Genomic DNA, 18,236 nt, shown 5'->3' with positions numbered 1-18,236 from the left:
AATGTGCTGTGATGTACTGTATTTGTGTAACTAGTCTGATGGAAATGTAGTGGAAAACGACATATACTTAGTTAAGGTACTTTTAGTGGCTTGCAAAACAGCTATTACAAGGAACTGGGGGAAGACAAAACCACCAACCTAGGACCAATGAATCACAATTATTGAAGGAATATATACAATGGAAAAAATAACTCAGACGCTGCGAATACAAGAAGTGCAAATGGACAAAAAATGGAATAAATGGACTGATTACAGAACCTGGAATGCTGGAAGGACTGAATAATGTGAATGCAATGTTGTGTAGTGTACCCAAGCAAGGTTTGTTTGTTCCTTTTTTGTTGTTTTTGCTGATTATGTGTTTATAAAATTTCAATATAAACTTAAGTTAAGCAAAAAAAAAAAAAATAGTGATGCACTGATGGCAAAATTGTTGGCCGATATCTTTCCTGATGTTTAAAGTGACATTTTGGTCGATAGCTGATGCCAATAATGATGTTACTTTCTGGTACTTTATTTTGTTTTTGTTGTTATTTTTACCCCCTTAATATAGAAAATCTTCATTACAAATAAAAAAGAGACTATTTTCAAGTCTTTCAGCACTTCATCACATTATCTTTGAAAGAACACAGTTTCATTTTCACTAAAAAAAAATTATGCAAAAGCCTTTAATATAATATCTGCCTCTACCATTAGTGAAAAGACATTTTGATATGTTACTATCAATAATGGGTGATATTAGCAAGTACTGTTGATACCAATGTCTGGCTGATATATTGGTGCATCAGTAGTTTAAAATGTCATCACCACACATAAAAACTTAGAAGCACATATATTAATATGCATACAAACCTCTGGGGTAAACACCAGGGTCCATGAACGTTGCCATGCTGAAGTTGGCCAAAACGAAGAGGAAGACCAGGCCATTGTAAAGAGGCACTGCAGGAGAGATTACCTTGGTCAACCAGGGGCACCTAGGAATGACAAGAGAAGAGAAGGGGATCAGACAGGATTCAGTATAACATTTTCAACATAAAACAACAATGTAAACAAGTGGTGCCAGGCACAACAAACCCCACCCCTTGCACGTATTGTAGTTTATTTTGGCATCGATCCAGCTGATGTAATCAAGTATATGCATATCAGTTGCCTCTATATATGAGCCACGTTTGAAGTAAATTGAAACCAAATTGATGATTTTATAGACATTTGAGGGTGACACGGTGGTGCAGTGGATAGCTCTCGTGCCTCACAGCAAGAAGGTCCTGGGATCGATTCCAACACCAGTCGATGGAGTTTGCATGTTCTCCCAGTATGTGCGTCCCATCATCCAAAGACATGCACTAATCTAAATTAAATTAGACTAAACTAAATTAATCTAAATTGCCCATAGGTGTGAATGTGAAAGTGATTGCTTGTTTGCCTCTACATGTCAGGCCTGCGATGAACTGGCGACATGTCCAAGATGTACCCTGCCTTCGCCCATAAGTAGCTGGGATAGGCTCCAGCGACCCCTGTGACCCTAGTGAGGATGAAGTGGGTTCACATAATGAATGAAAAGACATTTGAAATTTCACAGATTACAAGTAAATGGGACAAAAAAAGGTTGAAAATTTTTGAACTTTGACCTGCTTTTCCCAAAATGAAACCACATCCATTCTGGGTCACTGGTAATCTATAAACCCTGTAAGGTATGAATTCAACCAACAATTTTGCTGCTACAGATGTGAAATTTCACCCATTATGAGTAAATGGGGAAAAAAAAGATTTTAAAAACTCATAAAAATTTTTTAACTTTGACCTAATGTTCCCACAATGTAATGAAATCTGTTCTGGGTCACTGGAAAACTATAAAGCTAATTTGGTATGAATTGAACCAATAGTTTTGCTGCTAGAGTGTTAACAAACGGAGAAACAAACTAGAAGAACCTGGAGAGCGCAGACCTCCGCCAAGGCAGATCAGTGCCCCAGATTTGGATGAAAATTTCAGGAAATGTTGATAGTGGCACAAAGAACAAATGATTCAATTTTGGTGGTGATCGAGGGGGGGCACTGATCTGCCTTGGCGGAGAGCTGCGCTGTCTTTTCTAGAAAAGCACTCAGAGAGTGCAGACCTCTGCCAAGGCCAATCAGTGGGCCCCCGTGGCCCCCCCCCACCCATGATGACCACCAAAATTTAATCATTTGCTCCTTGGGCCAGTATCAACATTTCCTGAAATTTTCATCCAAATCCGTCCATAACTTTTTCAGTTATCTTGCACACAAACAGACAAACCAACGCCGACAAAAACATAACCTCCTTGGCGGAGGTAACAAAGAAACAAAAACCCAAACCAAAAACAATACCCTTTGCCTACTCTTTGAGGGGCGGGGTAATAAATACATTTTTACACAAATCAACCTGACTGAACCTGGATATACTGATGTAACTGTGCGGGATGCTGACCGCTTCACTCACAAAGATTATTAAGGGGGGAAACACTGGTTTAATTCCATCAACATTGTGCGTCAACACTGACCTTCTCCATTGCCTGCTAGACATAACTCAGTTGGCACTCTGAAATATTCAACCGTTGAAACACCTGAGTCACACTAGCAGCCCTCTTCAATCATCTGGACTCAAATGTCAAGACACTGTGTGCTTCTTCAGGCACTATAACTCAAGCAAACAGTTTGTCACAATGGAGGACCAACAGAATAAAGACGTGTTAATGCCTACGGTTAGACAAACTATAGAGACTGTGCAGGTCAGAGAATTTATAAATGCACAAAAGATAAAAAAGGTAGGTGTTCTAAAGGGAGATGCTTGATTTTATGCATTTCCAGGTTTCTTTCATAACATAATGACTAATACACACTATGCTCACATCAAAGCAAGGCTATTCTGACGTCAAAAAGTCAATTTCCTGGTAGCAATGCTCCGAGATCATCTTCAATCCGTATCTCCTCTCCTGCACCACCAGTCCTCTTTTGCTTTGTTGAATTATTCAGAGCCGTGGCTGTAGAAAACCACTGACAGAGAATAGAGAGGCGTTAACATGAATGAGGCAGACTCACACAACCAGCCACATTTACACCATGGATGAGGTGGTTTTCTAACAGGTACTTGAACGGATTAAGTAGTGCATTGTTAGTTACTATTTTAGGATACAGGGCAAGTCATATTCATAGTCAGTCACATTTATGGTTGCAAGATGTTGTACGAGTGTTGGAAAAATGGACAACCAGGCTATAGGTACAGAGATATTTCTTCATTGTCAGTTTTAATCTTTTTGATGAGGTTTACTGATAATTTAAATTAAAAAACGTTTATACTGTAGTATTCCAAGCCACTTGTTAGCTCAACTTTGAGCCTTAACAGGTCTATTCTGATAGAAAAAATACTGTACGTGCACCTTATCCTTGGCTACACTACTGTAAATTGCTTACATATTAGATATACCCTCTTTAACTTTACATTTTATTTCGAAATACACACACACACACATATATATATATACACACACATACACTGGAAAAAATCTAAATTTTACCAAGTGTATTTTTCTCATTTCTAGTCAAATTATCTCACCACACTTAAAATAAGACATAATCACCTAAAGAGTAACTTTTCAGTGAGATATAAGAACTTATTTTTAGACAATAAATGTGGAAAATCTCATTTCAAGAAATCTTACAAAGATAATTTTCATTTGTTCCATTGGCAGATTCTTTGCTTGCATTAAGCAAAAAAAAAAAATAAATAAAAAAAAAAAAAAATCTGCCGATGGAGCGAGTGAAACATATCTTGGTAAGACTTCTTGAAATGAGATTTTCAAGATTGATTGTCTAAAAATAAGTTCTTATAAAAGCTACTCTTTACGTGATTATGTTTTATTTTAAGGGTGATGAGATATTTTGACTAGAAATGAGAAAAATACACTTGGTAAGATTTAGATTTTTTCCAGTGTATATATAACCTTGAGTGCTGCAGGTAATTTTTTTCTATTTTACAATTCACTGCAGGTCCACACATACATTTCACTGTGCATTGTACTATGTATAACTGTGCATGTGACAAAGAATACTCACCTCATCTCATCACCTTCACTGTACCATTATCGAGAATAATCTAACACTTACATCAGACAAAAATATCAGCTCTAAAGCAAAGAATAAAGTCAATATGTAAGTTTTAGTGCAGCTAAATTATCTGAATACAGTTCCATTGAATTATTTTATAGTGCATAGTGGCTTCTGCAAGATGACAACATCAAAGTGCCTTTCAGTGGAAATGTAATGAGCGGTAGTCTGCTGTGTCATCACAGCTTTGGCAACAAGATGACATGGTACAAACACAAACACTATCAAAGAAAAGCAAAAGCATGCGCCACCATTTTACAAAATCCCAATTTACTCGCCTGTCGAAGATCATGTAATTCTGCCCACGATTTCATAGAGCCAAAAGGAAATAAGGAAAAAAAACACTGAGTACAGCTGACAGCAACCATTTTAGAAGCCTGGGAGCAGACAGCGTGGGAGGAAAATGTGACTTAGAAGAACCTTGATTAAGGCCACAGACACTGGTTAATTGTGTAGGTGTAACAAACAACCACAGAGCTCTTATCAGCACCAGTTACAGGCCACTTTTACTACACGTGTAACTAAGATACCTTAGCTGAAGCATAAAGGCGTCAGGCGTGTCAAAAAGTTTAGACTAACTTTTCCACGGTGAAGGAGCTTTTCTTGCCAAAAGTGCAGACTGTAATGAGTTTGGCTGTGGCTGTGGTTCATGCCCTGAGGCTGGCCAAAGTCGAATAAAAGCCTGGATTCTCTGTGGTGATTAAAATACCCGTAAACATTCGTTGGAGAGGTTATGAAGTAGCACTTAAAATGCAGCTACTGAACAGTCACCACGTACCATCTCAACAGGCACGTACAGATAACATTCAAACAGGAATATAAGAATGAAATTTCATTTCTTGGCTGAGACGAAGCAGAAAGGGACAAGGTTAAAATGAAGGATTAAAGAAAAATAATCCACAGCTTGTTCCTCTAGCTGCCAAAGCATCATTTTGTCTTCTTATTAACCCTTTATTGGGCAAGTGACTATTTTTGGTCATTTCCACATACATTACTTGACAGTGACAGCAATAGTTACAGTGAGGACAGTGAGTCAAAAATCTCAGGTCCAATGTGGTCTACAGGGTCTGTAAGGGCCACTTCTGCATGAACAGTGAGTGCACCTGCTTCGTTAGGTACCATAACGTAATGGTACTATTAGGGGTGTTAGAAAATATCGGTTCTGCAAAATATCATGATATTTCATTTCACGATACTGTATCGATATTAAAAAGTACTGTAGCAATATTTTTAGGTATTTATTCAAATGCAGATATGGCAAAGGTTCATTTTGTTTTTCTTTATTGTTTACATCTTATTTATTACTATTTAACACTGTTTTATTAAATAATGGTTAATTGAAGCCTCCTACAAGCACTTTTTATTGTCTGAGAGAGGCAGATGTTAGTTCCTTTGTTTGGGACTGCACAAAAATAATGTTATGATGTTAGGTATGAACTAATAGAATATGAACATTTGAACAGGATCTTAAACTGTAATGTCTGTAAAACATAATTTTAACACAGGAACATTTTTGTGATATAACATTAGATCCTGTTCTGATCATATAAAAATGTGTTTAGTATTTGTGCATATTTCTGGTGTAATTCTTCCAGGAAATAATCATTTTTTAAAAAGAAACAAACAAAAAGTTGCCTTTTTAACAGTATCATGATATATTGTGATATATTGTGATATATCGTATCGTGATCCTAGTATTGTGATTTGTATGGTATCATCAGATTCTTGCCAATACACACCCCTAGGTACTAATATAATTAATGATGTTCAAAGGGATAGTGTGGATGTGGCCAGGTGTCTGGATCAGCACTTATGTCGGTCTAATGTTCTAAAAGTGATGTTCTAATGTTCTAAAATACACATTCCTTTCACTTAACATGTGTTTTTCTTCTATTTTTTTTATACTCATTTAATTCTTGGATTTGTTATTTATTGTTTTTCCCACTTATGGATGAGGAACCAAATATGGTAACTGCATTGACCTTGATTTTCTGCATAACAATAAAATTTTTTTTTTAAATTTGACATAAGTAATAAAGTCTTGTTATGTCCTCCAATAACACACAAAGGTTGAAATTTTGAATTTCAGACTATTTGTATGAGTGACCTATAAAGGGGTAACCCAAATCAGATCTCAGCTGAAACAGAGGACACACCTACCACACAGGAGCTTTTTACTCTTTTTACACACAAATCTTTTATTCATGATTTGCAGAAAATATTGATATATCACTGTAAATTAAAGCCTGTTTTTCCTTCCACTATACTGTACTGGACCTGTATACTGTGCACTGTTAAAAAGTCTAAACCTGCACTAGTCTACTTTTTACATTGTCGCTAAATCACTAAGTAAAACGAGAAAAGAGTCACTTGTTAGAATAAACACGGAAAGATTTACACTACTGCTTCCCTTCAGTTTCCCTCTTCTATATAGAATATTTACGAATCTTTCATCTGATTGTTTTGCTTATGTTACAGCCTGCTGCTTTAAAGCCTGGCCAAGCATGGCCTCATTTAAAATGTGTAAGTGTAAATAACGCACAGTTTATATAAGTTTTATGACGTGATAATAAATCAATGTAAATGTTGGTTTCACTGCCGCAACCAAATGATAGGCTACCGCTGCAACCAAAGAAGAAAAAAATAAACAGCTCAGAGTACTTTTTCCTCCGTTTATCTGGCAGTCCTCTACAGAACTGGGCTGAAATGAGCATATTTTCACTTCAAACTGCCATTACCTACTATCTTAACTCACTATGCAGTGTTTTCCAAAGACACAAACATTCACCTATTTCCGGTGTCATTTTACCCACTCAACTGCACTGCTGCATCCACTCTGAAGCATTACAGATAACACACAGCTAATAGATTACAGACATACACACACACTTGGCCTCTTAAGCTCATTCAGTATTTGCCTTTAGTTTGTGATAGCCTTGTGCAGCAGTAGGTTGTGTTTGCTGTTTGGGTATTAAGATTAGAGAAAACACCCTGGCATTCTGGTGATGATAACCTGAGGAAATAAATGACCCTAGACACATACTGAAATGGACTTGTCATGTAAGTTTGTGCATCGGTATGAATGGATGTAACCTTATCTAAAACTTGTTAAGATGTCTTTGCAAAGAATTTTAATCCCAGTGAGTCCTTGTTGAATAAAATGCTAAGTGCATTATGAAATAACTGGTACACCTAACGATAACTAGGTAAAATAACTAAAATATTATCATATTAAAAATATGGAAAGATATAGATGCTTGTCATCCACTTGTTTAATATGTTAGAATATGTTCATAGTATTTAATTGTATAGTATATTAACCCTTAGGGGTCCACAGTCACGCCCCTGTGACTGAATCACATGACATGTTCAACACATCATAGCATCAGAAGTCGGTCACGTAGACCACTGAGGACAATTGCACTCAAAAGTGTGGACTTGAAACACTCTCCTACTTTTTATTTGATGTTGATAGAGCAAATACAACCAAAGATATGACGTTTTAAAACTAGAGCAAACAAGCGATATAGTGTTATTATAGTGATATAAAGCAAGCGTTATATTTCTGACCATATCTTCATCATTTTTTGTCCTTTTTCAAAATGGAAAAAAATGGCCAAATCTGTGGATTCTAATCCACACACTGCATTAGCATTACAGGTAAGGGTGAGAATGACCCCCGCCTGAACTGGACACGGAACCCAGGAGGAATGGGGGGCGGGTGAGAAAACCATAGAAAACGTCTATGTAAATATATGTTTTTTATGTCAAATATTTGTGTATATTTCTAATTAATTACAATTTTAATTTTATATGCCTAATATTTGGAACCAATATTCACTTTAAAGTCTTTGAAAAGGTTTGTTAAGCATCTTTGTGTTATTTATGAAATAAATTATATAAATTTTTCAAACTGGATTTTATATTTTTTGTGTGTTTTGGCCTTTTGTGTTGATATAGTAGGTTAAAGTGAAAAAAAATAATAGGCAGATGAGATAGATGAAGTTGTGCTGAAAACAAAAACAAAAACAAAAACATTTCTTTGTATATTATATAAGGGCAAAATCAAAAGTACTCAAAAACAGCCAAAATAGGCTCAGACCCCTAAGGGTTATTATCACCTCAATTTATATAGTATGCCACTTGTAAATCCACTTGTGTAATATGTCCATAATCTGTACATTATGTCTCTACCACTTCAATATTGTATATTACAATGTTTATTAGTCAGTATATACCAATCCATATAGTATATTTAGAGCACCCCCAAATCTGTCCTGCATATTGTATACATACTGTCTACTGACTGCACTTCTGCTTAGATGCTAAACTGTATTTCATTACCTTGTACCTGTACGTGTAATGACAGTAAAGTTGAATCTAATCTAATCTAATTGCAAAATTACTGGCTGATCTATATTGATATTTAAAGTGACATTGTGGTTGATAGCTGATGCCAATACCAGTGTTAGTTTCTGGTTCTTTTTGTTTTTGCTTTTTTTTTGTTCTTTATATCCCTTAGAAAAAACAAATCTTCATTATAAAGAAAAAAGAGACTACTTTCTAGTCTTTCAGCACTTCATTCAAAACTTGATTCTACTGATTAACAAAATCAGAGTGAACACTTAAAAAAACATAAACCCCTTTGCTGTGGAAAACCTACAGAGGGAGGAAAAAGCACTGCAGCCTTTGTAAAGTAATTAGGTGCTTGATGAAGAGCTTTTAAGGTGGAAGGATTGGCCTGTTGGCAATGTTGCGGCACTAAACAGGGCTGCAATAATCAATCACATCTTCCATGAAAAAAAAAAAAAAAAAACACCTTCTGAGCTACGAGCTCACTCCACACCAAGCATCCTAAAGCCATTTGACTACTCAAATCTGCCTGTGCTTCATTTGCCTGGTTTTGGATCAGAGAAGAAAAAAAGCAGCCGTCCCTTTGAAGTGGCTCTTATCTGTTCTTTTAGCAGCTCTGGGAGGAGATGGAGGCTGGGTATGTGAGGAGAGCAGAGTCTGAACAACCATCAAAGAGAAAACAGAGCCAATCCGTGAAGCTTTTGGCACCAGTAATGGCAGGTAGTGCTTTAGTTGGTCCAACAAGACCCTATACAGTACAGAACTAGATACAGGTTTGTATAAGTACAGAGAGATGGACTGACTTCAGTGCAGTTGGGCTGATCAGTGTCAACTCAAACTCAATCAATAGAGTTAATGTAGACTTTTAAAGGAGTACTGAAAACCACATCAGGTTTCAGTGTTGGGTTTCAGTCTGTTAGTGGTATCACACATGGGTAAATAAAGAAAAAAATAGTAAGCATCATAAAGTAAAGGCTGAGGTGGACTCACTCTTAGTGCTGCAAAAATCTGATTTTTTTCCCCATATGTGACCTGTATCCGATCTGTTAAAGGAGTGATATTTTGCTATTTTTAAATGGAATTATGCACTTTAAAACATTTCCCTGTGGTCTGCAGAAACTGTAAATGCTTTACTTGGGTCTGAATTCTTCATTAATTCAACTCCACAGGTCCATCTTCAACCCTATTTCTGAGTAATGACACCAGAAAGGTTGTTTTGAGCGCTTGCCCTTTAAATGCACACGAGCCACTTCAAGCCCCACCCCCTCCAGGTTGTTGGCTGTGCTGCTCTGTCCCATTCAACCAACAACTGAACATTTTAGGTAATCCGCTCAAAGTTTGGATATATTTTCAGTATTTTCATATTTCAGCTGCTGACACACAATAATGTCGTACTCGAAGAAATGTTTGTCAGAAGTCTTGACCTTATATGTGCAAATGTCGTGACGTAACTAGTTATAGACGAAACAAATTATGAAGGAATTAAAACGGGTTGTAGAAATCCACTTGATTTTTGCCAAAATGAATATAAAGATAGCTTTGTAGCAGCTGGAGGGTTCAAATTTAAATTTTTGGAACTATTAGGGTCCAAATACACAAATAAATGTACCAAATATTAATAAAAGTGGCAAAATATGACCCCTTTAAAGACAGTTTGAACAGCACAAATCCAATTTTTGTCAAATCCGACCAAGGCCACTTTCATATGTGGTCCTAAATCTGATAAGTATCTGATATTTTGCAATGCGATTTCAGTCTGAATGGCCAGATCGCATTTATCTGACCTTTACGTCACTGAAGTCCAACAAATGTCACAATTCGGCACCCCAGGAAGAGGAGCGGCGGGAAAAACATATTTATTTCTGTAAACACAGTGCGTGCCTGCATGGTCTCATATTACGTCAGGACCTCTTTTGTGCATGCGGGTCACTTCAGGGTCGCATTCAGTTCATACTAAAACTGATAGAAGTAGCATTTAATGTGTAATATGAACAAGCACACAAAAAAAATCAGATTTCATCAAAAATTCCAATGCATTAAGACCTGCTGTCTGAACGTAGCCTTAGTCATTAGTACGAACCAAAGTGAATCTAAAGCAGGGGTGTCAAACTCATTTTAGTTCAGGGGCCACATACAGCCCAATAAGTGGGCCAGACCAGTAAAATAATAATAATATGAAAATGTTTAAACTTACAAAGTTTCTGAAAAAATCTGAATAACATGAGCAACCTGAAATGTCTTAAGAAAAATAAGTGCAATTTTAACAGTGTTATGCCTCAGTTTATAATTTACACATGTGCATTACAACTTACATTACAATTAAAAATACACAAAACATTTAGTAACAGGCAGAATGTTGGTAAAATTGCACTTACTTCTCTTAAGACATTACAGGTTGTTCATATTTACTTAGGTTATGCACATTTTTTGTAAAAGGATAGTTTGTAAATCTAAACATTTTCATGTAATTTTACATTTTTACACTAAAACAATGAGAAAATTTGTGGTTTTCATCATTTATAGGTTGTTATGTGTCTGTATGTAGAAGCTGAATTAAAATGATTTTGACACCAGTGATTCTTAATATTTTCAGTGTAATTTTTGCATTTCACAAATTCATCCCACGGGCTGCATGTTTGACACCTGTGATCTACCGTTTCCTAAATGACTCAAAAAATGCTCTTTCTCAGTAGACCCTCCTACGCACATGATTTTTAGAAAGCGTACATCACTAACCCTAACCCTTTTATACTCATACTACATTGACCATTCATTTTTGTATGTAAGAAAAAACTGAATTGAAACTCATGCTGCACAGACAGTTGTTTGACATTGCATTGCTTCTACTCTTACTAGAAATGATCATATTCCAGACTTATCTAATGTCATCTTTCTTTATGAAATGCAGTCACACTTTGGACTGTTTCTCCTTCTCTGTCCTGACTCTTTATTGAAAGTTTCCATTCACACAGACACAAGGCCAATGTCATTGTTGTCATTGTCATTTGAGTTCTATGAAAAGCGCTACACAAATAAAATGTACTATTACTATTATTATTATTATTATTATTATTATTATTATTATTATTATTATTATTGTTGTTGTTGTTGTTTTGTCATGCACAAAAAAACCCAAAAACAAAACATATTTGCATCGTGATTAAAGTGACAAACTCTTCCCATCTTGGCTTTTTTAAATACAACAACACAGGCTTGTTTCTGAGAGAAGGGTAAAGCCACCCCTGAATACCCCGGAACACTGTGGATTCTTTTACAGTAAAACAACATGAATAACATTTATGGGAACACTAGCCAAACTGTTCCATTAATTTGTTCAGTATGATCAGTGTGGTGCAAGTTACTTCCAAACTGTAATATATTACAGAATACTTGTTACTATTATTTACAAATAATTACTTACCTTACAATATTACTGTCTCAGAAGCAAAATTAACTTTTTACCTCATCTGCCATTGCCTAGTGACCTCCAAAAATTTACTGGCCAAAAAAAATTTTTCACCGGCCAAATTTAAAAAATCATGCCTCATTTGACTTAAAATAATTACCATATCTCATATATTATGAAAATCCAACTTAACATCCCTTAAAGAACACAGTTATGTACAGACCAAATTAGATTATTGCTGTTTTACTGAGTTATATTTCTTTTCAAGGTGACTGCTACATCATCATGTAATAAAAATATTCAAAAATGTAACCTTTGACCCTGAGTGAGCCAAATGTCTGTCTCACAGCTTTAACAGGAACGTTCCATTTAACTCGCAAGAAAAGGGAGAAGAATAAAAAAAACATCAACTGGATTGAAATGAACTCCACAGACCAGAGATACTTTTCTAGAATGCTGTATGAATACAACTGTAAACAGAGGTGAAGCTCACTTCATAATAAAACCACCGTGAAATTAGAGGCCACTGGCAGGTGTGTGTTTTTGTTTTACACGCCAAACTAATTTTTTACCCGCCATTGGTGCCTGGCGGGTGTTAATTTTACGCCCTGCTCAGAAGTGTAATGTGTTACATGACTCCTGTGTGACTTTTGAGTTACATACAGACTCTCCTCATAAATGGCGCATGCACAGTAGAACCCCCCAATACGACAGATAGGAGAGCCTTGGGACGCATAAATTTACATTCTGAAGTACACGTGGACGGATAGCTCAGTAAGTAACACTATGGTCGACGATGTTTGAATCCCAGCAGGAATACTTCTGTTTTTTTCAACATTTTACATGTCCAAACAGGGGGCATGGCACCGAGGATGCCAGTAGATAAATCCACAATTGATAAAGAATTCTAACTAGTCATAGAAACATTATCTTACCTTGTCACTGCTGATCACAGAGATCATGCTAACTAGCTTCTGTAAAGCAGGGTTAGGGTTAGTAATGAGCATACGTCCATGTGGACAGTGGACTGTCTTCTGCTGTCTTCACCCATGGGCTGAACACTAACAGGAAATACAACTTTACTGACGCATTTTTGATTCCTTAAGCCACAGGTGTCAAACATGTGGCCCCGGGGGCCAAATCTGGCCAGCCAAAGGGTCCAATTTGGCCAAAGTGGGTCAGACCAGTAAAATATTATTATAATAACCTATAAATAATAACAACTGTAAATTTTCTCTTTGTTTTAGTGTAAAAAAGAAAAAATACATGAAAATATTTACATGAACAAACTATCCTTTTACAAAAAATGTGAATAACTTGAAATATCTTAAGAGACTTAAGTGCAATTTTAACAATATTGTACCTGTTACTAAATATTTTGTATATTTGTAATCGTAATGTAAGTTGTAATGTACATGTATGAATGATAAACTGAGGCAGAATATTGTTAAAATTGCACTTGTTATTCTTAAGACATTTCAAGTTGTTCCTGTTATTCAGATTTTTAAGGAAATTTTGTAATTATAAACATTATCATAATATAATTTTACTTTTTTCACTTGAGATCATGTTGGGGTTAATGTGGCACCTGAACTGTAATGGGTTTGACACCCCTGCCTTAAGAGTTAGGGTTATTATTATTAGATATTAGTAGTAGTAGTAATATTTGTATTATATTAGCTATTATTATGTTCACAGTTTGGCTGTTTTTTTTTTTCCATTTGAGCAATTAAATTATGGGTGAAAAGTGTGTTGTAACGCACGTTCTATTGAACTTGTACAGAGTAAAATATTACTGAAAACTGATTAGTAATGCTTTACATTACTGCGTTACACCAAAAAGTAACCTGTTACTGTAATGTATTACTTGTGAGGCGTTACTCCCAACACTGATCATGAATGAACCCCCTGATTCACTGAAGAGATCATTTCATTTTTGATCCTTGTGTCATAGTATGAAAGTCTCCACAGGCACCCCACATAATTCCTCCACATCTAAGATCCACGCAGTCAGAACCCCGGTGCTGTTATTTTCCAGACTCTTCCGCAGTCTTCATTTTCCATCAAACTTATTCGACTCCTCGTAGAAATTCATGAACAGCAGCATCACTCACGGCTGACTCCCCTGGGCCCTGCCAATCTCTAACGCAAACACATCCCCGAGGCTCTGCATTCACACACTCGGCGTTTAGTATTCCACACACAGCAGCGGGTCTGTTGTCAGCGGAGCCAGTGGTGATGTTTGCTGGAGGCACGGAGCAGAGCAGTTCATGGCAGGTCAGACGAGAAGCAGAGCTGATTTCCTGGGTATCATGAAATTCGGCTCCACTAGCCCTTTGGTTATTTACATGGAAAGAGTACTTTTCTTTTTTTTTTCCTGTTAAGTCAGTTTTGTTTATGTAGCCCACTTGGAACTTGTGCTGCCATCTATGGATTCAGCTCCTTTTGGTCAGCGCCTACTAACATCTAACTAATTACAATAGTGATTAGTAGGATGCAAATGATGATTATTCTTTAAAAATGATTAATCTCTCAGCTATTTCTCCTGATTATGACGCTAATAATATAACGCAGAGTAAGAATTGCTTCTATAAATCCATTTTTCATGCAAATGCACATTTAATTGAAGTGTTTAATAGGCTTTTTTAATGCATGATCATGTTAATGAATTAATACAAATGTTAGGGATGGGGAAGCACCATAGCACAGGTGTCAAACATATGGTCCGCGGGCCAAAACCGGCCCTCCAAAGGGTCCAATCTGACCCATGGGATGAATTTGTGGAATGCAAAAATTACACTGAAGATATAAACAATCATTTAGTTCAGTTTCCACATTCAGCCCAATCTGATGTCGAATTGCTGGTATGTGCTGTTCTTTACTATTATGGTAATGTAATTTTCTTACCATTGTTGGTATGTAATTTTTATTCTAATGCAAATTAATGGTTAACTGTTATCCATGGTAACACCACCGTGAATGTAATTTGTTTCTATTTTTCATACATATTTTGGTTAATTAGTGTAAATACTGTTGAATGAGTTTCTTATAATCTGGTAGAGGCCTATTTGTTCATTGTCCTGGTTTGAAGTTTAAAGACAGGAGTGAGTACTTGAAACTTATTATATTAAGTTACTGATGGGAAATGGGGGTGGGATTATATAAGTTTTCATCTTCCCACTCCTTTTCAAGCGCAACTAAATGAATTTAAATACTGAGCTTGCATGTATTCTGTTGATTATATTTGCATTATAAGAAACTGTTTTATGCAGGTCATTTGTTTTGCTAGAAAAAAAAAAATGAAATGAATGAATGAAAACAGTAAAATACTATCAGAACCTATAACCTTAAGACAACTCCATCGTCTTCTCTTTGCTTTAATGTAAAAAAGTACAATTATATGAACATGTTTACATTTACAAGCTATCCTTTTACTAAAATGTGAATAACCTGAACAAATATGAACAACCTGAAATCTCTTAAGAGAAGTCAGTGTAATTTCAACAATATTCTGCCTGTTACTAAATGTGTATTTGTAGATCCACTGTGATCTGTAAGTTGTAATGCACATGTGTAAATGAGAAGCTGAGGCATAATATTGTTAAAATTGCACTTAGTTATTCACATTTTTTAAACGATAGTTTATAGATGTAAATGTTTTCATAATGTAATTTTACTTTTGTTGTTTTGTTCTTTTACACTAAAACATAAAGAAATGTTTGGAGTTGACATTATTTTTTTTTATATTATTATGTTATTATTTTACTGGTCTGGCCCATTTGGGGGGGGGGGGCTCCTGAACTAAAGTGAGTTTGCACTATAGGCTCACCTCAGCTCTGTTTTCTGATGAAGCAGCCTCATGGAATGGTTAACTTTACTCCAAGACTACAGAGCAGAATAAGGACCCAATGCTGGGTTCACTGCACTCTATCTGCATTTCAACTCAGAGCGAGATGCAATTTGCATTTTCATAATTGCATAAGAGGTCCAATTGAAATAAAATAAAAAGCTTTACCCCCACATGCTGCCCTTTTTTATTATCCATTTACATATTCATAACCCCAGTTTTTTGTTTGAAGAAACTGGAAAGCAGGAGGAGCTATCCTATGAAGAAAACCATTCCTATTTTCATCAGCCTAAAATTCAGGTTAACAAGCTTACGACAGTAAATTACATCCCACTATAAATAAGCACAGTGAGCACTGATACTATTACAAATACTCTGTCTCCGTACGTCCGTACATGAGAGTTTCCTTCCAAAGACACACCATGTACTCCTGAGCTCAGAAAACTCACTTACAACATGAGATGCCACTAAGTTTTAGAATATTTCTTTCTTTTTTTTTCTACAAAGATGTGAAAATAATATTGCCTGAATCTAGAGGTGCTGCTTTTGTTTTGTTTTTGATGAAAGTAAGCATGTCGTGTAAACAGATGTCACAAATTTCCAAATACTGCCTCACATTTGGTGATAAAATAAATATCTCCATATGTCGCTGTGGTTGCAGGCAAGAATATGTGTCAAGCGGTAGGAAATTGGACTAACTTTTCTTCCACTCATCACTACCAACATTTTACTTGCTGCCTGCAAAGCGTAAAAAATATATTCACACATGCCTTTTTAATCTCCTGGTTTGTGAGAAATCTACCAACACCCAAAATGTCCCGACACACTCTAGTAAATCTCAAACAAATCAACAGCTCTCCTAATCCGCAAAAACAAACTGCACTAACAGTTTGGATTGCCATGTGGCCTTAAAACCGGCAAACACATCCATGTGCATGCATCACAAATTAAAAAAAAAAAAGTGACTTGCAGGCTGCTTGGTGTTTGCCTAATCTCCACAATGACAGATGACACATGTGCTGTCTGGCTTTCAGGCTCCGAAGTGGGGAAACTGAAAACCCGTACAGTGTCATGGGTCAGATGGAATAAATAAGCCAACGACACCAAAGCTTAACTAGACAAGTATAGTAAATATCTGTGGGTATTTAGAGCACAGTAACAAGGACAGTCCGCTCTGCCAGTGCAACTGTTGCTTCTGTGTACGTCTGCCAGTCAGAAATACATAAGTACATATGCATGAAACTCAATCTGGATATAGACTTTTGTAAGATATGAGAGGGTGGATGGGGCTAACAGGGACGTCCCTCTGCACACAGACACTGGGGCTGCTCAGACAGTTGCTAGGCTGATATGCAGGCAGGGAAAGTAATGCTTGCAGAAGTTGGCTTACTCTGTGTCACATTCCTAGCCACTCTTATTCTAAGCTCTGAGCACTGTGGCCTGCATGTGTGGTCACTGTCGAGGCCTTCAAGAGTTATGGCCGCAAGAGGCAACAGGCTGAATCTTTAAGCCTGTTTGAGCAGAGGCTCAGCAGCAAATGCAAAGCTGTAGGCCTGCCCTGCACAATGACGAAAATCTACAAAGTGCAATATTAGATGATGACGTGCAAAAAGCTCACTGTCACCAGCAAAGTGGCATATAGTAGTCTGAGGTTCGGTCACATGATTTGGTGGAAAAAGTAAATTACAGTGGGCGATATTGTAATTTGAGTGTACTTGCTTGTTCGTCATAGACAGTGCACTCGTTACTAAGGCTACGTCCAGGCGACAATGCTCGTGGTATTTTTCTTTTGCAGATTCTAAAAGTTTCACATCCATACACGTATCATTTCAAGAAATATCAGCATCCAGATGGAACATTGGGCTCAAACGGTGTAATACGCATGCCACACCTATATGTGGCGCTGTACACAAATACAGACAGAGCCGCAGGATACAGTAATCTCACAGAAGAGTGCAGGGTCCAGGTTGCCCTTCTAGCAGGACACTGTGGTGGATTTAAAAGTATCTGACATGTGTATCTGTTTATGCGTCTCTGCTGATCGTTGAGTTGATACAGCATTACCAGTTTTGTTGTAGTAGTGCTAATAAACTTAGCTGCAACTGTAGCACAGACACAACTCTGCAATCCGCCACTGTTGTTGTTGTTGTTACTGGATGTTACGTCCAGGGTTTTCTTCTTCTGGTCATGTGGTATGCCATCATCATTTCCAAAAAGTGGCATTTTGCCTATACACGCGGCAACGCAAGGGCGGCATTGAGAGATTTTTCCGCTCTAGGACCCATTCTCAAAAAATACCATTTCAAGGCACTGACAACGCCAGTGTCATGTGGACAAAAGGCTGAAACAATATTAAACTTTTGCAGACATTATTTCGTTGTCGTGTGGACAGGCTCTGACTAAACCATATCAACTTGATTTATTGTCACTGTCGCGCTTTTATTGTCTCTTTATTGTCTCCTCAACCCCCTGTTGTTTATAGTTATATTCTATGTTTATGGTTCTATTCTA

General features: G+C 36.7%; 1 protein-coding gene across 1 annotated transcript in view; it reads right to left on the bottom strand.

Annotated features, from left to right (window-relative positions):
• zdhhc8b (zDHHC palmitoyltransferase 8b) overlaps positions 1-18,236 on the bottom strand; it is an 86,927-nt gene that overhangs the window by 17,778 nt on the left and 50,913 nt on the right. The window contains exon 2 of the mRNA XM_030142742.1: positions 850-971. Coding sequence (XP_029998602.1) covers positions 850-971 — 122 coding nt within the window. The remainder of the gene's footprint in view (positions 1-849; positions 972-18,236) is intronic.

The sequence above is a fragment of the Sphaeramia orbicularis genome, chromosome 9 (assembly GCF_902148855.1).
Source record: "Sphaeramia orbicularis chromosome 9, fSphaOr1.1, whole genome shotgun sequence".
In the NCBI taxonomy this organism is placed as follows: Eukaryota; Metazoa; Chordata; class Actinopteri; order Kurtiformes; family Apogonidae; genus Sphaeramia; species Sphaeramia orbicularis.
The sequence above is the reverse complement of the archived record's forward strand: the minus strand, read 5'-3'. Positions and strand labels throughout refer to the sequence as shown.